The sequence below is a fragment of the Engystomops pustulosus genome, chromosome 3, assembly GCF_040894005.1.
Source record: "Engystomops pustulosus chromosome 3, aEngPut4.maternal, whole genome shotgun sequence".
NCBI classification, from domain to species: Eukaryota; Metazoa; Chordata; class Amphibia; order Anura; family Leptodactylidae; genus Engystomops; species Engystomops pustulosus.
In genome coordinates, this window is record NC_092413.1 from 79,226,249 (window position 1) to 79,249,174 (window position 22,926).

The 22,926-nt window shown below is 42.1% G+C and overlaps 1 protein-coding gene across 1 annotated transcript in view; it reads right to left on the reverse strand.

The window, feature by feature from the left end:
* CNST (consortin, connexin sorting protein) overlaps window positions 1–22,926 on the reverse strand; it is a 64,149-nt gene that overhangs the window by 29,882 nt on the left and 11,341 nt on the right. Inside the window, exons 2-6 of the mRNA XM_072141187.1 lie at window positions 12,640–13,034; window positions 8,716–8,912; window positions 3,870–3,900; window positions 3,030–3,116; window positions 2,200–2,314 (exon numbers count right to left, since the gene is read on the reverse strand). Coding sequence (XP_071997288.1) covers window positions 2,200–2,314; window positions 3,030–3,116; window positions 3,870–3,900; window positions 8,716–8,912; window positions 12,640–13,012 — 803 coding nt within the window. The 5' untranslated portion in view covers window positions 13,013–13,034. The remainder of the gene's footprint in view (window positions 1–2,199; window positions 2,315–3,029; window positions 3,117–3,869; window positions 3,901–8,715; window positions 8,913–12,639; window positions 13,035–22,926) is intronic.

The window sequence follows — 22,926 nt, forward strand, 5'->3', positions numbered from 1 at the left end:
TCACAAAGCAACTAATATTATTACTTCACTTACTTATAGACCACGATAATATCAGTACAGAGGTGATTTAACCTCAAACTGTTGTCCTACAGTAAGCCTGTATCTTGATGTAGTTTTCAGTAACATTGCACCAAGTGCCAACATATCCTTAATATACATCTAGTAAATATAAGTACAATCTAGTGAAGTTGGGCTCCCCACCTTGTTCAAATCTTACAAAATTGGTGTCAAACGTTTGTACTACGTTTGTGTTGCTTAAATCAAACAACATGGAAACTTTTATTAATATCTTAAAAACGATAGCGGCACAAACTAAAGTTTCTGCTGCACAAAACAGCACAAATGTAGCCCAAACGGTTTACACCAATTTTGGTAGATTTGAACAAGGTGGGGTGGGGGCAACTTCACTCAGGTCTATGCACCACATATTCAAGGGCTGATCTCACGTAACCTTAAAATGTAACTGTAAAGTTACTTGACAAAAAAATAGTTTTAGCACGGCTGGAGAGAGCCTAACAATTCCAATACAATACCTGTATCGTGGTTCTTGCTCCCTCCTATGCTGAGATATAGGAGGTATATGAGGCTATCGGTAAAATTCTCTCTGCTTTTCCTGAAGTGGGCGGGACTTCCTGGTCGTGACATCAGCTACAGGCAGTGATGCCAATAGCACTCAGAGCATGCGCAAAACCAGCCAATCAGGACACAGAATCAGTGTTACTGTATATACTCGAGTATAAGCCGACCCGAGTATAAGCCGAGACCCCTAATTTTACCACCAAAAACTGGGAAAACCTATTGACTCGAGTATAAGCCGAGGGTGCAGTATACAGCTAGCCAGCCCCCATGTAGTATACAGCCAGCCCCCATGTAGCCCCCCGGCTACAGAAGAGAGAAGAGGAGCCACCGGGACCGAAGCCCGGGACCTGCGCCAGCACTCCGGACACCGGAGGGTGAGTATTAAGGTTTTTATTTTTTACTTGACTCGTGTATAAGCCGAGTTGAGGTTTTTCAGCACATTTTTTGTGCTGAAAAACTCGGCTTATACACGAGTATATATGGCTTGTACAGAGATCTAATGCAGAGCAAGGCATGGAAGACACAGAGCACTGGAGCTTTGCATCATGCTGTAATCTACTATATCACAAAGAAAAATATATATTAAGGGTGGGTTCACACATGGCATTAACGCCAGCATTTTCAAACGCATTATAACAGCTGAAAGGAGGACATTTGCCCGATTACATAGCTGTTAACATTGCACTTGCAACATGCATGCGTTTATTTAAACAATGTTAGCAGCTATGTAATCAGGCAAATCTCCTTTTCTCAGCTGTTCTGATGCATTTGAAAACGCATGCATTACTGCCACGTGTGAACGCACCCCAAAACATGTCCACCTAAACAATAAAACACCTACATAGGATTAAAAAGTATGTGTACATATATGTATACACACAGTAAAATCTCTCCAGAATACCACCTCTCTCCTCCCTAAAAGACTTTTTTTTTTTTAATTAAATCACTGATTTTTTTTTTCATTATACTCTATGGAAGCTGCCTCCTATCTGCAGATCACCACCTTCCTGTACAAAGAGATGGGCTCAAAGAGGTTTCCCTGTATATACACTGTGCTGTATTGTGCAGGATCTGATACCATTCATTAGAACTGATGGGGAGCCTGAGCTTGGTCTTTATTTTTGCCCTCACAGTTACATACACACACACCTCTACTATCTCCAAACACAAACAGCTCTGCTACATACCATTCCTGGTATTTGATTGGATGACCTGAAACATGTGATCGGTCACATGCTTAATGACATCACGGCAGGTCCTAGAACTGCCTGGAGCTTTTACTGTTCAAGAGTGTGCATGTGCCAGTAACTCCTCCCCCCAGCTACGGATTCACATGGCAACCAACCCCCACATAGACAGTCAGAGAGATAAGGTACTGCTAGCTTCCAGCCTGCTAGCTGCAAATAGCCAATGAGTGTAAATTAGATAATTTCTTATTTTGGCTTAGTGCAGAGCTAGGAAAAAGTTTTTCTACTTTAAATATAACAGTATTTTGTTATTTTTCAATGGATGTATTTGGCATTCAGGGAATATTTGCTAAACTACCATTAAAAGGACAAAAAAAGTAAAAGCCATTAACATACTTCTTTACACATATATACAATTTTGAAGTGTACTTACTCTTGATGAGATCCACACATATTAAAAAGTGTTTCTATTTCTTGGCAGCTCAGACCATTCTCAGAGTTCTGTGGTAGCTGCACTGATGTACATCCGGCTGTCTTCCATTTTGTTTCTATATAACGAAATTGCAGAATTTTAGCATTATTATCTATACCCCCTAATGAAAGCAATGATTTCTAGGATTCCAGGAAAACTCCCTATGAGTTAGGACGGGTTAAGGGGGAAAAAAGGGTCCCAGTGGTTTTTCGGTTCAAAGTACACTCGTTCTATCTCCCGGCAGCCCTATGACCGTTGACATTTTCATTGGAACCTTCAGCCAGGTAACTTTCTTTTTCTTTTTTTTTTAAACACCTCCCCTGGACATGCAGGATTCCTGGAATAATTGCTTTATACCGTTACACTTCTCAGACACAATAATATCCATCAAGATTAAATATGTAGCTATCTGACATTTAGTCTGCTGCCCCTCTCTTCGATTGGGGCCGTTTAGAAACAGGTTAGTACTGTATTCAATTGTCACAATCAGTCTCATGCTTGACGGCTGCTCCATTCAAAAGCTTACTCTGGTGGTACACTGAGCAATGTGCGAGATGGGACCCATGAGATAATGTTATTATTACCTATGTTATGGAATCTTATGTTGTTTTCAATTATACAGGACTGACACAAGATGATACATGGAGGCTCAGTGTAGCTAGGCATCCAGAGAGAATTTTATTGAATAACACAATGTATAGATCCACATGAGCCATTCTTGCATAAGCAACATCTAATTAATGCATACTAAGTGTCAAGGAAAAAGATGTATATAGTAATCATCTACTCACCCCATTGCTCCTGGATAGCGGACAGATTTGCAAGTAACTGCTCGTGATAGACCCGTTCTAGCTGGATGAATTGCATTGCTTTCTCATCTGATTGAGCAGTCAAGAATCACTCAGTTTTGGCAGTAGAAATGATAGAACAGTGAGGATGGCAGGGGAGGGGAGGGGATGTGGCTATGAGAAAAAGCTTCTTTCAAATGTATCACCTAAACATCTAAATTAAATTGTTGGTTTATCTAGTATTTTACCAATTTACATATATCCAGCTACTTTGTATTTATGAGACAGAAGGGTAATGTCACAGACTGACAGCCTGAATGAGGTGTCAATCGATGATTTAGCACTGACTCTTGGCTTCTTGTGCTGTCAAATTTGCCAGTATATCTATTCCAGAAGACCTGGTTGGGTGTCTTCAGTATAATGTAGGGAACTGGAGTCAGAGGGTTTTGACTAGGGTCAGTAATTAAGAGTATTCCTTGCTCCACTAGGGGATTCTGGGAAAACTTGCAAATAAGTTTTCCAGGATGGAATAAGGTTTACAAGAGAAAGAAGAAGAGAGAAAAAAAATCTTTACTCAATGCAGTATATTACAAAAGTTTACTATTATTCTAAAATAAAACTTCCTCAAAATTATAGTTATGCTTTAATGCTAAATATTCCTTTCAAGGAGCAAGCCTGCTATTTCAAGGTTGGTCAGTAGCAGACAGCGGTAACAATAGCAATTGAAAATTTCCCAACCATGTTTGCCAAAAGATGTGCCTACCAGAATCCAGAATTTGTCCAGCTCAACCTCGCATGCACCACTGCATTAGATTTCATATAAATTAAAAGTAAAAAGGATACAATCTTCTTCCAGAAAATAGGTCTCTGCGATCTACAGAAGAAAAATATAGCAAGACATTAGATTCAATGTAAGGCGCCATACATGTTAAATGATAGATAGTATATCTGGTCCTGGTACAGGAAGTCCTCTGTTCATTGTGACCTCTGGTGATGCTCTTTGGAAGCTTATAATTTACTGAACTATAGCCTCAGGCTGTAAGGATCAACTTTGAAGAGTAACTTACACCACCTCACACATGTGGAGATAAACATACCCTGTTTCCCCGAAAATAAGACAGTGTCTTATATAAATTTTTGTTCCTAATGAGGAACTAGGTCTTATTTTCAGGGGATGTCTTATTTTTCCATGAACAAGAATTTACATTTATTGGTGAACAAAAAAATCAACTTCTCTAACCTTCTTATGACTCTCCAAACTCTGAATTTCATGGTGTATTTCTTAGAATCATTGTATTTATTAGAATCATTGGCCCCCAATCTCTCATGTTTAGTAATAGCACTTTCCATAAATGACCCTTCTTATCCTGGCAGCTGCTGGTATCACATTTGCAGCACAACAGTCAGTGATTTACTTCCATGAATTCTTCCCCATGTCACAACCTTCTGCAGCATCTAAAAGATTTCCTAATACTAATGTATGACTTGGGGGGAGCTCCTGCAATGACTGCCGCTAGGTCTTATTTTCAGGGGAAGCCTTATATTTCTAAGCCCGAACAAACTTGTACTACGGTAGGTCTTATTTTTGGGGGATGTCTTATTTTAGGGGAAACAGGGTACCATAATGTAGAGGCTAATTCGAATTTTCTTTCTAGACCCCACAGTTGCTGAGATATCAGTAAAGATATCTGACTATTATAATCCTCTCCACTGTCAGAGGAAGAGCTGGAAGCAGAGGTAGGAGCGTGTGTGATTATAATCTATTGGTCAGATACTGGGACTGATATCTCCGCAACCATGAGGGCTAGAAAGAAAATTCTAAGTGCCCCTTGAACTTGTGTAGCAGCCCCTGCTGCTAAATTATATATATTATATTTTATATCACCACATGTGTGAGATGTCCCTTTGAAGAGTTGTTAAAAGTGTCTGCAATGAAGCATTATTGTTAATCATTGTTCCCACGACAATGGAAAATGTTGAAAATCCAATTGTCACAGGCCAAAATACAATTGTTGGGCCTCATGCACACGACCATATGTTTTATTCACCGTTCTGTAAATACAGCTTTATTTTGGCTGTAAATACAGAGCGTTTTTCACCGGTTTTAGGCTATATATATACGTCCCCCATACACTTCTATGGCCTCTCAGCGCCGTACGGGAGTGGTACGGTGCTGCATACGTGTGGCACTGTACCGTTCCGTAGAAAGATAGGACATGTCGGAGCCGTGTGCTGTGTATTCCTATGGAGAGGGGCGGAGGTGAGCAGCGCTGCTCACACCGCCCCTCTACATAGGGATATATGGCGCACAGCGCAGTATGCCGAGAAAAGATAGGACATGTCCTATCTTTTCATGGAACGGTACGGTGCCACAAAGCTTCCGTATGGCGCTGCACACCAATTGCTGGCCTATGGGGGACGTATATGCAATGTATATACGTTCCCTGAACGGCCGTGTGAATGAGGCCTAAGCACGTATGGAACTGTATCTGTATAAAATACGGCGGGATGACAAATAATGGCTGGCTAAATGCACCTCCCACTGCTTCTGGTCTCCCTGAATACTGCACATATATATATTCTAGCATACCGTGCACAACTGTATGCAGCACTTATGCAAACCATATTTTATACATTCTATGGGGTGTACGGAATGGAAATAAATATAGGATATGCACTATATTTTTTACATCTCTCCTGTTTTATGGTACGGTACATTGCAAAATAGGGCCATTAAAATGGATGGCTGTGTTGCCCATTGTAATGAATGGGAGTGTATGCTACACGTATATATGGCCGTTCACACATTTGTGTGAATGAGGCCTTACAGTTACAACATTTACCATTTCCAGCTTCCAACAATCAGATAGTGACAATTAACAGTGGCTAAAAAAAGACAAAGGGGAGTGTGTATAGGCCAAAGATATCTATATACAAATCTTTATTTATATCACAAATGGTAAACACTACAAAACATGCTTATATATTAAAAACACCTAAAACGTACAAAAGTACATGCAGTTTGACCCATGCAAATGACCACAATAGGTCTATGCATAACACATAACCCTATAAAGGCAATATATCAATAGCCTGTTTCTGCCCTGTAAAGAAGGTATCTGTAAGAGGAAGCTAATGTGGCACAGTGAAAAGTCAAAATAGGTTGTTAGTAATTCCCCTAAACAACATGCAAAATGATGTAACAGGGACCAAAACAAGAACGGCACACTCTAGAGTAAACACAGATAAGTGGGAAATATAAGGTTACCCATCCAAGTGATAGACCAGGAATGCGACGTGTGCAGAGGGTCATATGGGCAAAGAGTCCCCACGCGTTTCGTCGCTACATGCGACTTCCTCAGGGATCCATATTGTATTGGCGGTCAATGGTCCGCCATATATACATAAGTGCCCCTCCCCAGGGTGAAAAATAGCCACTCACATGCCTCCCATTAATGTTGCAGCTGAGTGCTGAGTGCATTCCTGGTCTATCACTTGGATGGGTAACCTTATATTTCCCACTTATCTGTGTTTACTCTAGAGTGTGCCGTTCTTGTTTTGGTCCCTGTTACATCATTTTGCATGTTGTTTAGGGGAATTACTAACAACCTATTTTGACTTTTCACTGTGCCACATTAGCTTCCTCTTACAGATACCTTCTTTACAGGGCAGAAACAGGCTATTGATATATTGCCTTTATAGGGTTATGTGTTATGCATAGACCTATTGTGGTCATTTGCATGGGTCAAACTGCATGTACTTTTGTACGTTTTAGGTGTTTTTAATATATAAGCATGTTTTGTAGTGTTTACCATTTGTGATATAAATAAAGATTTGTATATAGATATCTTTGGCCTATACACACTCCCCTTTGTCTTTTTTTGGTTACATATTGTCAATCAGAGTGTGATGGCCTCTTGAGGCATACTTTAAGTATACATTTGCTGTGCGGGTTTCCACTTTTGAGGCAATTAACAGTGGCTGTGACTGTATGATATTTCTTTTAATAATGATATTTTTAGGTATTTAATAGATAATGTGCAGGTATTCTATGTGCCATTAATACCATATGTGTACTATATCCGCTTTTAGCTATAACATTAAGTTTTAAAGTTTTTATTGTTTATTAGTTTTATCAATGGACAAATACTAATGATTGGGGGAGATTAATCAAGCTGTCTGAAAGTCAGAATATTTCTAGTTGTCCATGGCAACCAATCACAGCTCAGCTTTCATTTTACCAGTGCTCATGAATATTTTAAAGAGGGGCTGTGATTGGTTGCCATGGACAACTAAAAATATTCTGACTTTCAGACAGTTTGATAAATGTGCCCCATTGTGTTTATTTACGTTATGACATCATGACGATGTCAGCTGTGTATTAACTTCCCACCAAGTGGAGAGGTTTATAAGCCAGACACACTGATTTTAATGTATGCTTCATGTAACTGAGGAAGAGCCCGGTCCAGGCTTGAAACGCGTCTTGCTCAAACCAATAAAGAAACCTTAATATAAGATAAAGGTTTTGTTCTTTGTACTTGGCACCGCAAACATCCCGGAGACACCTTACCTATCCATTGGTCAATGCCTGCCACCGTCAGCCCCTGCCCCCAATATATTGGCAGCCAGCCCCTGCCCCCAATATATAGCTAGCCAGCCTCCCCCCTATCCAGTATCTAGCCTGCCAGGCCCAGTATACAGCCAGCCCACTATTCACCCAGTATACAGCCAGCCCACTATTCACCCAGTATACAGCCAGCCCACTATTCACCCAGTATACAGCCAGCCACCATTCACCCAGTATACAGCCAGCCACCATTCACCCAGTATACAGCCAGCCACCATTCACCCAGTATACAGCCAGCCACCATTCACCCAGTATACAGCCAGCCACCATTCACCCAGTATACAGCCAGCCACCATTCACCCAGTATACAGCCAGCCACCATTCACCCAGTATACAGCCAGCCACCATTCACCCAGTATACAGCCAGCCACCATTCACCCAGTATACAGCCAGCCACCATTCACCCAGTATACAGCCAGCCACCATTCACCCAGTATACAGGCAGCCACCATTCACCCAGTATACAGGCAGCCACCATTCACCCAGTATACAGGCAGCCACCATTCACCCAGTATACAGGCAGCCACCATTCACCCAGTATACAGCCAGCCCCCTGCCCCCAGTATACAGCCAGCCCCCTGCCCCCAGTATACAGCCAGCCCCCTGCCCCCAGTATACAGCCTGCCAGCTCACGCCATTATACAGTCAACCAGCTCACGCCATTATATAGCCAGCCTGTCCCCCATATATAGCCAGACTTGTTTGCCCAATTCATAAAAAAAGAAATTCAATACTCTTTTTTTACTCATGTATAAGCAGAGTCTGTGTTTTTCAGCAAATTTTCGACTTATACTTAAGTATATACGGTAAGTCTATGAAGAGTACTAACAAGTACAGAAGTAATCATAATGTACTAATAATTAAAAATTAAATTTTTGGTAAGATAAATTTGAGGACTATATTACTACTTATCTGACCTCATCAGAAACAGCAAGAAACAATAATATCTTCTTTCAGGTGCAGACAGTTCTTATGCCTCAAGCTAATATCAGCTGATCTGTGGGGTGACAAATATGATCTTATCCTAAGAGATCATTTATGTACCAAGTTGCATTGATATACCTGATGAAGGCACGCAGGAAGCATTCGACCATCAGTCTGCTCAAGTCCTTCTCGAATGAGGGAAAACAGGGAATCTCGAAGTTGCCTCCGATTCTTGTGTTCCTGGAGAACATGTGAGTCAAGGTTTGCCATGTCATGAGCAAAATCCACACACTTGCTGTCTTCTGAAATCGATAAATCAGCTGAGGCTGAAAGCACTAAAGGATTAAGTACAGAAATAAAATGTAAACAGCAATGATAACTGTGCTTTACAATACGGGGGATTCATGTTTTGCTGATATAAGGCCTACCCCTAAAATAAGCCCTAGATTGATTTTTTTCAGCCTTTTCAGTGCAGGGTTTAAGCTACAGATCTACACTGAAAATACGCCCCAGGGGCACACTTCAAACAGCTATATCTCCTTAAAGGGAACCGGGGTGATAAACTAACCCACACTAACTAAACATATCTTTGAAAACTGCTGTTACACAGTAGTACAAGACCCTTTTGTCTGTGCCACTCTGTACACTAGGGGGGACCCAAGCGGTGCATAATGACAGAGACAGAGACGCGACCTAATGTATTGTTCTTTTTCTGAGAAGAAGAAATGGCAGCAGCGTGGAAACAGACAGGTAAGTATTCATTTTATTAATTGCCACATCATCCACATACATTTTCTAGGGGATTGTATAGGACTCTAGGAGAAAGGAGGGGGGACCTCTCTATATTACAGTCTGCATAGTGCCATCATTGTGCAAGGCTAAAGGGAGCACTTAATGTGAAGGTTCAAGGTTTTATTTTGGGGCCCCACTTTGTCTAAAACTGTCCATAGCAGCAGGTCGTGTACACGCTCACTGCTGTCATTTTTAGTAACCGTGTACATTTTATTAAGCACCTCCCTGCACATTTAATTAAGCACCTCGCAATAGATAGTAACAATCATCGGATGACTAAACAAGGAAGCAAATTCAGATAAATTACAGCAAAAGATAAATTAGCCATAAGGTTTATCGGCAGAGTGTGAAGCTGGGCTTATTGTCTACATGCAGTCACCGGTCTTAATGCATTATACACCTCCTCACTCACACAGCCTCGGTGGCACATGAATGTCAGACCCTGATCTTTGCGTCCTTCCCCCAGAGACAGTGTCCGCAATTAGAGGAGATGCTGAGCAGGAGCTAGAACCCTGCACAACACTGCAACATTACATTGACATTGAGCTCTGTTATCGGACATGTCAGTCCTAACACTGCAGAATTGCTCTATAAGCCTTGTGTACCTATGCATAAGATTACCTGTAAAATTGCCTGTTTCTGGGTGGTAGAGAAGGTAAAGCGGTATAAAACATGACCCCTTTCAGCCGGTCAGCTGAAGGCAGCTTAGACAAGGAAGAGGACGGAACTGCATGGAAGAGGGAGCTGACAGATTCAATATGCTACCAGCTGCTACATGCACAAGAGGGGCTCAAATAAGGAAAGTTCCATTGCTAGACCTAAGAAATTTGGTCCAATGGAAATATTATTATGAGAAATTCACAATGGAAGGGTTGAGACTTATGATGATGTTCCAAAAGATGATGATACGATTATATTTGAATAAATGTTGATTTGTTTTAGAAACAATGTGGATTTTTGCTCATGGAAAAAAAGACATACCCAGCAAAAAGCTGTAACCCATATTTCAGGGCAAAAAATAATTTAGAATGCCGCCTTACTTTCAGAGACACACGGTAGTATATAGAACCAAATTAGGTGAAAGTATGAATAGTTTTTTATTAAGTATCAGGATGTATTTGGACACATTATATAACCATTCGTAAAGCAGAGATGAATGGCTAAATGGTCTTAGATGACATATTTACCACACATCCCATATATACATGACTGCAGCCATTTCCTTTGTGATGCTCCAAATGCTGAAATATTATCTTACTAGAGACACCACTTCCTATCCTACTGACCATATTTTTTAGTCTCCACATACAGCAAAGGGGTCATGGACAGAAAATACTAATAAGTCTGTGGATGAGAACATATATGGGAGGCATGGTTTCCATGCACAGTGGCTAGCAATCCTTTTCCATTCCATGCAGATAAGGAGAAAAATGTGCTAATGTACACCTGGCCGGTTTTTATTGGCACAGCCATTTTTTTGTGGGGAACTAGGCTTCATTTTTTATATCAAAACTGTGCCTTTAGCAGCACCTTATGGAATCTGCATATCCCCGGCACACTGTGTTTGTAGCTCACAAACTTGCTTGCAATTACAACATTATAATACAAAGATCATATACCTCATTGGACAGATATGGAATTATACAGCAGTGGTCACACATGAGAGAAATAGAGAGGGACTTTAAAATGACTTGCTGGTCGGGGCCATAGACAGTGGATCACTCCCCTCCCAATGCTCTTATTGTGATGTTATGATAGCAGTTATGCTGGTGCCTGTTTTTTTTATTGTGTTATGTTTAATTTGGAAAAGCAAATAAAATGTAAAAAAAAACAAAACAATAAAACTGAAGCCATCTACATAATCAACATAACATGACACATTACATAACGTTGACTCTCATATAAATGAAAACAGTGCCGCATCCTGGTCACATCAGAGAAATGAAGAACTCCAGTAAGTGCAGGCTGAATACATATGCAAGCCCCAAATTGAAAGATATTGGAGGAGGGGAATGGGGAGACCCAGCTTTTCTTTACTCTCTTACATATTGTAGAGAAGGGTAGGAAATGGGGAGCAATGGCGACACTCAGTTGAGATTATTTAGGATAGCCAGATGGATGACCAAACTTGAGAAATCAAATGTTAGATGAAATGTACACTACCAGCCCGCTCAGGTACATTATTATATGTCCTTTCTAGAATTCCCTAGAATTTCTAGAATAAAAAAAAATCACTTCAAAGTCATGTGAAAAAGAGCAGCGAGAAGTAAAATGTGCCTGAGAAGAGGTGCTTTTAGAAACTCCTTCCTTCTAAAAGGAACTCTTCTCTGCCATCTTCACAGGACTATAGAGGGAACTTTTTATTGTTAAAAGAGTAAGGTTTCATATAAAAGAGGGAGTTCTGGACAGAACATTTCATACCCTACCAGAGGATGCTAGTGATATTGTTAATTTGACAGAAGTTTAAGAAGATCTACACATACAGAAGGGTCCTTTTCCTCATGCTTCCATAATTTATAACAAATAAAATAATCATGGCTTATAGCACATAAGAGCCATAGTTGTACTGGGCTTGCAGAATCGCTATAAAGTAATGAATGATGTTCAGCCAAATTGTGGGTGGTAAGCCCTTGTATGAGCAATTATACCTGGAGCCCAAATGACCACACCTGGTTGTTAGGCTGTATTCACATAGCATTTCTCTTTGTACATATACCACATGCTTCAGGAAAACCTGTAGCACACACACCAATTGTTCCCATTCACACAGAGAAGGATAGCATGCTGCAGTAGTCATTTGGGAAGTACACAGCTATACAGCTATAAAGTGGATTAAGTTGCAAGCCTTACATCAAAGATATATGCTCAGGCTATGGTAACAACCTTTTAGAGACTGAGTGCCCAAACTTCAACCAAAACAATGTGATTTGTCCCAAAGTGCAAACATGGCAATTTAATATGTAACTTATTGCTCCCTGCTCTGTCACAGCCTTCATTCACATTGGCATTCAGAGGGCACCAATGAGGTTGAAAAAAGTAGGAGAGATTTGGTTTATCAGTGTAGTCTCCCTCTAGGAATATGCCTCGAGTCCTGTACTCTGTGTTGGGATGATGGCACGAATGCCGACAGTGAAGGCTACGAATGCCACCTCTGGCACCTATGCCATGGGTTCATCATCACTGTGCTAGGATATATTCTGAATGAAAGTTCCTCATACAAGGCTTAGATAATTGTGAACATAGCTGAAGCTAGATTCACACATCTTATACCTGTGGTTTTTCCATTTTGAGTCTTCTTACTTCTATTGTTGCGTCTTCCGGCCACGCGTTTTGCTTTAGTAGAGGCACCATCCTTGGTTGTCAGAGGAGCAGAGGCCAGGCTTTCCCCCACCGTACGATCCTCTTCACAGCTCTGCCTGCAGCTAAGTTGACCACACATCAGGTTGCAGTTTTCATTATTATTAAAGCTATCCTGGGCATCTTGATTTTGAAGGCTGATTTCTGTGGTCCTGGTCAAAGATTGCTCTCTAGTAAGGTCGTTCTCATTCAGGTCAGAAGCCATTTGATAAGAGGTCTTCTTGGTTTCAGCAGTAGGACAATCCACCAAGCCATGCTCTGTAATTTCGGAGGTTTCTTTGTTCATTGTGGCAAGTATTAGATGATGCCTTAAGTAGAATGAGAAGAAATGAAATAAATTATTTATTTATTTATAGAGCACCATTAATTTTAATAAGGGATTCACATTATTAATAATCCTTGGTCCCATCTATTTTGTCTGGCGGTCCTCGATTTACAGGCAAAGTAGATGGGACCAAGGATTATTAATAAAGCTTCATTACAGACACCTTACAGCTGATCATTGCAGCCTGGGACTATAGTAAAGCATTCAGAGAACTTCACAGGAAGTAACAGTAGGCTGAGGGGTCAGTCTTTAACTGAGGGGTCGTCTGTAAGTCGGGTGTTCTTAAGTAGAGGACTGCCTTTATACAGATAGAATCTTTCTGACATTTTATAATGCTCATCATATACATGCTATGTAGGTATGTTACTTTAGATATAATATAATAATTGACCCCCAGTAGATAGGTAGCCCCAGTACACGCCCCCAGTAGATAGGTAGCCACATCACATGACACCCAGTAAATAGGTAGCCACAGCACATGCACCCAAATAGACAACTATCCCCAGCACATGCCCCCAAGTGGATAGGTAGCCACAGAACAGGCCCCCCCAGTATATTGGTAATCACAGCACATGCCCCCCAGTAGATAGGTAGCATCATCACATGCCTGCTAGTAAATAGGTAGCCACATGCCCCCATTAGATAGTAGTCATAGCACATTACCCCAGTACTTAGGTAGTCACAGCACATGCTCCCCAGTACATAGGTAGGCGATGGCACCTTGGTCAGACAAAGGACGCTGGCAGTGGTAACATCCCTCCCTGCATCCAGTGATCATCGCTGTGTGTGTCTTAGATTTGTCTGAGAGCCAGATGCTGCCATCAAAAGAGCCACATATGGCTCCCGAGCCATAGGTTCCCTACCCCTGCTTTAATCCATTCTTTTCAGTTTTTTAAAAAAAATTTCTTAATCATGTATGTAGACTTTTTCTAAATAAAGTATTTTTGTCCATATACTTGCAGTCACCGGATTACGTACAAGATAGGTTCTGTAGGTTTGTTCTTAAGTTGAATTTGTATGTACGTTAGAACTGTATATTTTATAATTGTAGCCCTGGACAGAAATTTTTGGGTCTCTGTTGCAATTGGATTTTGAAACTTTTGGGTTTTCATGAACCAGATTTTGATAACTCTAAGGCTACATTAACACAATGTATGCCCGCCGTAACATAGTACTGTGGGCATACATCGGTGCCGGCTAGAGGAGCAGTGGATAAGCGCTGTTCACCCACGTCACTCTTCATAGGAATACACAGTGCACGGTGCCGTATTCCATAGAAAGATAGGACATTTCCTATCTTTCTACGGGATACGGAACGGTACGGTGCCGCACGTGTGGCCATAGAAGTGTATGGGGGATGTATATACGTCCCCCGTACATTCGTGTGAATGTAGTCTTAGAGCTGATCATTGTATTTGAGACTAAAGTACAGTAAATTACCATTATTCAGAGGGCCGTTTGTAACTAGGGGTCATCTGCAAGTCATCTCTTTGTTCTTTGTTATATGACTTACATACGACCCCTACTTACAGATGCATTCTTTGCGCACTATGACTTCAGGTTGATGCTTTAGTTTAGTTTAAAAAAAAAATAAAAAATCACCTGTATCCACTTTGCCAGCAGCTTAAAAAATAAAATTTAAAAAAAAGGCAGCGTAAGGTCGATCAAAATGTAATATCAGTTTTTCATAGCGTTTAACCCTGTAAATGAAAATATCACTTTTATGCCATTTTGAAAAATATTAAAAAATTCTATAAAAAAAGTGATCAAGAGGTTATACAGTCCTAAAAATGTCAGCAATTAAAACGTCATCAAAAGTCGCAAAAATGACACCACCCACAGCTCTGTACACCGAAGTATGAAAAAGATATTAGCGCCAGAACATGGCAAAAAGGAGAATTTTTTTTGTACATGAGGTATGAAAACATTACAAAACCTATACAAATTTGGTATCCCCGTGATCACAACGACCCAAAGGATAAAGTAAACATTTGGGGAGTACAGTGAAATCCGTAAAATCAAAGCCCACAAAAAAACAGCGCAAATGCATTTTTTACCGATTTCACTGCATTCAGAATTTTTTCCTGCTTCCCAGTACACAACATGGAATATTAAATACCATCACTATGAAGTGCAATTGGTTACGCAAAAAGCAAGCCATCACACAGCTCTGTACATTGGAAAATAAAAAAAAAGTTATAGATTTTTGAAAGTGGGGAGTGAAAAATGAAAAAGCAAAATTGAAAAAAGGCTGCGGTGGGAAGTTAAAGGATAAGGCAGAGTCAAAAATGACAGCAAGGCAATGGACTTTAAGGACTGGGGAGAGAAATAGGAGGATTAGGCCAAGTGGGAGAAAAGATTGTGAATTCCAATGTGTCCGTGTTCAGTTTGGAAATTGGGAAGAGAGGAAGGAGAATATGGCCGAATTGTAGTTAGAACAAAGGTGATGTCGTAGCCAGAGATAAAGATGCTGTATGCATAGAAGTGGTTTTTGAAAATATTGTCCAGGATGGGATAAGGAAAAACATTTCCTCTTTTTGGCTACCTTGTAAGGCAGTCCCCGTAACATCAAGCATGACATTTAAGAAGCTTAAGACATGAAGCATGATTAAAGCGATACCAGTATATCTATTCCCAAGGAATGTTGCAATGTTCCTGATGCAATGTTTACGTGATGCGCTTGCTATTGCATTCATAAACCCATTTCAAGGGCATCAGGGTTACTCCTCCTATAACGCAAATGTTTAGACCTCATGTTGCCCCTGAATGGATGCAAGTGTAAAAGAGATTGGTCGCTAATCGTAGACTTATCAGTGTTAGGATAACAACCTAATAGGGTCCCCCATATTATGCTTACCCTGATAAAGTGCATTTGGATTTACTGCTCCCCGAATGCTTATGTATAAAGAACTTAAAGGGATTTGCCACTAACTGCATGTACGCTCCCTCATAACCTCTCCCATATCAGTAGTTGGAGGGACATGCCAAAGACAAATATGCATATGGATTAAGGGAGGAGTAACTATCTTGAATTGCCTTTCAAAATGTAATTCAAGCGCATCTTGTGAATACATCCCGCATGGACATAGTGTGTGCGCAGTGTATGGGAGAATTTGTGGCAGAGCCTGCTGAGAGATACTGCTAGAAATACAATCTGTATTCTAGGTTTTATATATACCAGAAAACAGAAGTTACTCACCGGTAATGATGTTTCCTCGTACCACGACGGCACCAACCAGAGAGAGGGATCCGCCCCCAGGGACAGGAAACCTGAGCTTAAAATCGTGCTCCTCCTATCCTGCCTCAGTGGGTTACAGAGACTTGGAAGAGATTCATCGTTAATACATCAGAAAAACATTTTCCATGCATGCGTAGTATGTGGATATATACCCATATACGTGCGTATATGAATATTAAACGTATATAAACACTTTTTTTTTTTTTTTTTTTTTTTTTTGCGACACCCAGTTGACCGACACCAAGAAAAAAGTAGGAAATAACACCCGGGTGGGAATATACCAGGTGCCGTCGTGGTACGAGGAAACATCATTACCGGTGAGTAACTTCTGTTTTCCCCAGCACCACGACGGCACCAACCAGAGAGATTTTCAGAGAAGAAAACTTTAGGGAGGGATAATAGAGGAGAGAACCTTCCTCCCGAAAGAAAGGTCGAGAGAACCCGCCACATCCAACCTGCAGTGTTTAAAGAAGGTGTGGGGGGAAGACCAACATGCAGCTTGACATATCTGTTCTAATGAGGCATGTCTGAACTCTGCCCATGATGTAGCCAGAGCTCTGGTAGAATGGGCATGAATATTTTCTGGAATAGCTCTTTCGGCTACTTCATATGCTAACTGGATGGTAGCCCTGATCCATCTAGCGATAACCGTTGATGATGCACTTTTCCCCTTGTTCTTCCCTGAAAAGAGAACAAACAGACTATCTGTCTTACGGAATGATTCTGAATTCTCCAAATATTGAAGTACACTACGCCTGACATCCAGATTATGAAAGGACTTTTCTTTATCTGACTTAGGCTTTGAGCAAAAGGAAGGCAGCACTATATCCTGAGATCTATGGAAGTCTGAGACTACCTTCGGAAGGAACTTGGGATCAGGTCTCAATACAATTTTATCTGGGAATAAATTAAAGTATGGAGGTCTACAGGATAGTGCAGCAATCTCGCTTACCCTCCTAGCCGATGTGATAGCTACTAAAAATACCACTTTGAGGGTAAGTAGTTTTGAAGAGAGTTCTTCTAAGGGTTCAAAAGGAGGACCTGACAGAGCCTTTAATACTAAGGATAAATCCCAGGGTGGAAAACTTGACCTAGCAGTAGGGCGGAGTCTTACGGAGGCCTTAACAAATCTAGACACCCAAGGATGGTTGGCTATGTCCTGGTCAAATAGAGCTGCAAGGGCCGACACCTGGACTTTTAGGGTGGACGGTTTCAGCCCCTTTTCTAGTCCTAGCTGTAAGAACCCCAGAATGTTACCGAAATCTGGCTTACACATATCAATTGGTCTCTGACCCATAAACCTAAAGAACGCTTTCCATGTTCTTAAGTAAATCCTGTAGGTGATGGGTTTTCTACTTTTTTGAAGGGTCGAAATGACTTGACCTGACAGACCCTTCTTCTCAAGAATCAACCTCTCAATAGCCATGCCGTAAGATGAAGCCCCCTCACTTCCGGATGACAGATAGGACCCTGGTATAACAAGTCTTTCCATTCTGGCAGGACCCATGGATCTGCTACTGTCATGTCTCTCAGACTCGAAAACCAGGCACGGCGAGGCCAAAAGGGGGCAATGAGGATGACTTTCGCCCTTTCCCGTTTTATTTTCCCTAGAGTCCTGGGAATTAAGATCATTGGGGGGAAAGCGTATAATAGGCGATGGTCTCCCCAATTTTGGGAGAAGGCATCTATTGCTAATGGACGATCCCTGTAATCTATGGAGAAAAAACGATTCACTTTTCGGTTTTTTCTGCTGGCAAAAAGGTCTATTTCTGGGACCCCCCATCTTTTGGTTATCAGGTTGAAGATCTCCCCATTGAGGGCCCATTCTCCCTGTCGGATGACATTGCGGCTCAAGAAGTCTGCTTGGGTATTTTCCACCCCTCTTATGTGTATCGCCTTTAGGGATGCTAGGTGAGACTCTGCTAGGTGAAAAATGTGAGAGGTTATCTCCATGAGTTGTGGACCCCTTGTTCCCCCTTGCTTGTTTATATAGGCTACTGCCGAAGTGTTGTCTGATCTTACTACAACGTTCTTGTCCCTCAGGAATGGAAGAGCTGCTTCCAGCCCCTTTAGTATAGCCCGTAATTCTTTGTTGTTTGATGAAAGGGTTGCTTCCTGAGTGCTCCAATGGCCCTGAAAAATTCTGCCTTCCATGTGAGCCCCCCAACCCCCCGGGCTTGCGTCTGTGGTAATGGTTTTTTCCGACTCTACAACCCAGGGGAGGCCTTGCTCTAAGTTTGTCCGATTCAACCACCAACTTAGAGATTCTTTTACTAATTCTGGAATGTGTATCTCCCTGTCTAAGGAAGAAGGATTGTTGTCCCAAACTTGAAGAAGGAAATACTGTAAGGTTCTTGTGTGAAACTGAGCCCAGGGAACTGCGGGGATGGTGGCCACTAGACTCCCCAGAAGGGGCATACCTTCCCTGATGGTTGTCTGTGAGGACCTTTTTATGTACATTATTCTTTCCCTTATTTTCCCCTGTTTTTCTCTGGAAAGAAAGGTTTTTTGATAATTTGAGTCTAGGAGAACCCCCAGAAAGAGTTTCTGTTGGGATGGGATCATTTCTGACTTTTCTACATTTACTAGCCAGCCCAGAAAATTCAGAATTTTTCGGACCCTGATCACTTGACCCTCTACTGCTTCTACTGAAGGCCCCACCAGAAGAAAATCGTCCAGGTAAGGTATAAAAAGCCCCTGATCTAGTCTGATGAAGGCCGACATCTCTGAGACAATCTTTGTAAACACCCTTGGCGCGATGGCGATACCAAAAGGGAGGGCTCTGTACTGGAAATGTATTATCTTTTGACCTAACTGAATCGCAAATCTTAGGTACTTCTGATAATCCGGGTGAATAGGTACATGGTAATAGGCGTCTGTAAGGTCGATTGACGCCATAAAACACCCCGGATATAACAGATTTACCGCAGATCTTAGCGTTTCCATCTTGAAGCTTGGAACCTGTAAGAAACTGTTTAATTCTCTCAAATTTATGATAGTTCTTAGGGCCCCACTTGGTTTTTTTACCCAGAATAGGGTCGAGTAGAATCCTATCTGTTCCTCCCCTAATGGGACTGGGCACAGTACCTTTTTGGAGAGCAATTCGGTTACTTCCGCCATCATCATGCTGCCTTTTTCCCCCGATGGGATTCTTGTTATCCTGAACTTCTGAGGAGGAAAGTTCTTGAAGTTTAGCTTTATCCCCCAGGATATGGTATTGAGAATCCACCGACTGCATGAAATGTGTTTCCAGGCAGGTAGGAAGTGGGACAATCTTCCCCCCACCTGGGGCCTCGCGTCATTGTGGTCGGAAAGTGGACTGCCTAGACTGCGAGTGCTGTTGTCCGAACAAATAACCCCTAGTTGGCTGAGTGGGTCTGGGTGGACCTGGTCTGCTTTCCCTATCCCTCCTTTGGTACCTTGATCTCCGAAAGGACCGAAAGGATCTGGGTCTATTAGGGGTAGAGGTAGTGGGAAAACCCTTCTTTTTGTCCCCTGCTTTTTCCAGCAAATCATCCAAGATGTGCCCAAACAAAAAATTACCATCGCAGGGAATGCCGCATAGTTTACCTCTAGAGGCCATATCCCCTGACCAGTTTTTTAACCATAAAGCCCTTCTGGCTGAGTTAGACAAGGCTGCGGATCTAGCTGAAAGTCTTAACACATCTACAGAGGCATCGGCCAGTAGAGCCGCCCCTTTTTGGATACCTGCTATTGAGGTTTTAAGGGATTCCCTAGGGACTTTGTTCTGGATATCCCCCCCAAGCTGGTCTAACCATAACAGGAGAGAACGAGCCACACAGGTTGCCGCCACTGCTGGTCTGAAGGAAGTGGTCGCATATTCCCATGATTTCTTGAGAAAACCTTCTGCTTTTCTATCCATGGGATCTTTTAAGGCATTAATATCCTCAAAGGGTAAGGAGGCACCACGAGAAATTTTAATAATGGAGGCATCCCCTTTTGGTGGAAGACCCCAGCCGGACGTAGCGTTCTCATCAAAGGGGTATTTCCTCTTAATAGCCCTAGGGATATAGGATTTTTTATCGGGGCTCTGCCATTCTTTTGAAATCAGGGAACGAATGGTATCATGGATAGGAAAGGTACGCCTTTTCCTCTCCGTCAGTCCCTCAAACATAATGTCTTGCACTGATTTATGAGGTTTTTTCTCCTCTATGTCCATGGAGGATCTAACCATCCTCAATAGCCCTTCCGTATCCTCTGCCAAAAATAAAGGACGCCCCGATAATTCTTCTTCTGAGGCTGAAGAATCATCTCCTTTTTCTCCTTCCTCTTCTGACACGGATAACATTTCCATGGGAGTAGCTGAGGAAGGACCTGGGAGGTCTTTACTTATGAAGGCAGGTTGTTGGTCAATGATATTTTTAACCGACACCTGCACTTCCTCTCTAATGACAGTCCGCAAAGATTCCAACCAAGAAGCAGACTCTTCTGCCATAATTTTTGAGATGCATGAAGGACATGTACTTTTCTCATGGTTCACAGGCAATTTTCTACTACAGATCTTACAATCCCTGTGGTGGGTTTTTTTAGTGGCTTTTTTGGGGACCTCTTCTCCCTAAAAGCAGTTTTTAGAAAATTTGCATCAGTGTCAGAATAATCACAGTACAGAAACAGTAAGAACACTCACCACCCTGAATTACCGGAGTCGGGGTCCTCAGGGGCTCAGGAGCATCACGTCTTTCCGCCATGTTGAAAGAGTGTCAGAGCGCCGTCCATGTGAAAGCCCTGGTCTTTTTATTCAAGAAGGCTCCGCCCCCCGCCTTCCGGCATGGTCCTGGCTCTTGTGGGTTTATTAAAACTCTTTAAGAGCCCCAAAACAAGGCCAAAACTAACTTTTGCCGGCGTTTCACTCACCCAAGGAGGAGTGCTACAATCCCTGGGCTCCTCCTGGATCTTGCCGCGTGTCGGCGAACGCGGCCCCGCGAACCGGAAGTACAACATCCTTACTTCCGGTCGCGCTCCATCCTGCACCAGCACATGCGTGCGTGCGCCCGGTCCCGGACGGGGATGAACAACCACGGGTGCGACTCCCTGAATGGAGGCCTCCGCTGGTAAGGAACTAAAAACTGAACCGCCAACCAGCGGTTCTAGAAAAAAACAAACAGAGAGCTCAGGTCCCTTCCAGGGACAGGAAACCACTGAGGCAGGATAGGAGGAGCACGATTTTAAGCTCAGGTTTCCTGTCCCTGGGGGCGGATCCCTCTCTCTGGTTGGTGCCGTCGTGGTGCTGGGGAAATAATGTTTCTCCACATACACTGTTATTAAGTTGACAAAGTTATCTGAAAGACAAGGTACACCTTAAATACCAAACAAGCAAGACTGTAGTTTCCAGTTGGAATTTCATTGGATTGATAAAACACATTGATAGGACATTTGCAGAGCTGCCTTAAATGGATATACCAACATGTCCAATAAATACTGCTCTCTGAATGTTGTGCCAAGAACCTGATCCACTCAAGCAAGCAATGAGAATCTTAGAAACATAGTTAACAATATATGTTTGGTCATTTTAATGCTAAGTTCAATGATCTTAGTACGCTAGCCTCAATAATATAAATGATCAGAACATACACAGCAGTGTTACATAGAAATGGTCTTCAAATGGTTTCTTTATACGTTTCTAGGAGATATAACATAGAAAATGCATAATACAAAGTTTTAAAAAGAGTTGCTCTGGGACTGATCATTTATGTGGAATACAAGTGATTACAAAAACAGACGTGCCAGTAAAAGGTTAAAGGGTTCTCTATTTTAGGAACCTGTCATGAAGGTGGAGCTGGAGATTAACTTACCCCGTCCTGTCGCGATCCTGTGGTGCGTTGTCTCATGAGGATTCGGGTCTGCCGCAATTCACTAAGATCGTGCGTCCAATTTCCTGTATGTGTTGCTTCCACGCTGAGATCCGCCGGAGTTCACCTTCTTCTTCCTGGTTAATGTGAGTGCTTGATCTTGCGACACAATTTCGTTTTTAAATTCCGTGGTTTGTCCGAATCTGTCGGGTTGTCCAATTTCTGTCGCATGGCAGTTTATGGGGATTTTCCACCTCATTCATTAAAATGTGTAAATCGCACATTGTAATAAAAAGGTTAAAACGAGACTCGGGTTATTTGGAAGACCCTAGACTGTCATGACGACCAATCGCCGCTCTTTGGCGACGTCACGGAGAGCAACGATCATCACCAAGATCGCACCCATGTGCCGCCATCTTTATGTAGCCGGCATCTTTATGTAGCCGCCGGCAGCTTTGCCGGTGACGATCGACAGCCAATTTGCAGCAAAGACTTACCGGCTATGGAGAGGGCACAGATCGATCAGACAACCTAGGGTTAATGTACCCTAGGGGGTCTGAAAAATGGTGAAAGTAAAAATAAAAAAAGAAGTTAAAAAAAAAAAAAAAGAAAAAGCCCTCTCCATGCACCGGGACCCAAACGTGTGCAGTTCTATTGCGGTGCGCATCGGGGAGGGGTTAAAATTGCAGCCATGGAAAGGAACCATTTAGGTGCCACTAGCGCATGGGTGGCGGACCTTGGCCCTATCGCATATGCGATTCACGTGAAACACAAGCAAACGGTAACCAGCACCTGGTGTATTGTATTGTGTATATTATTTAGAATCC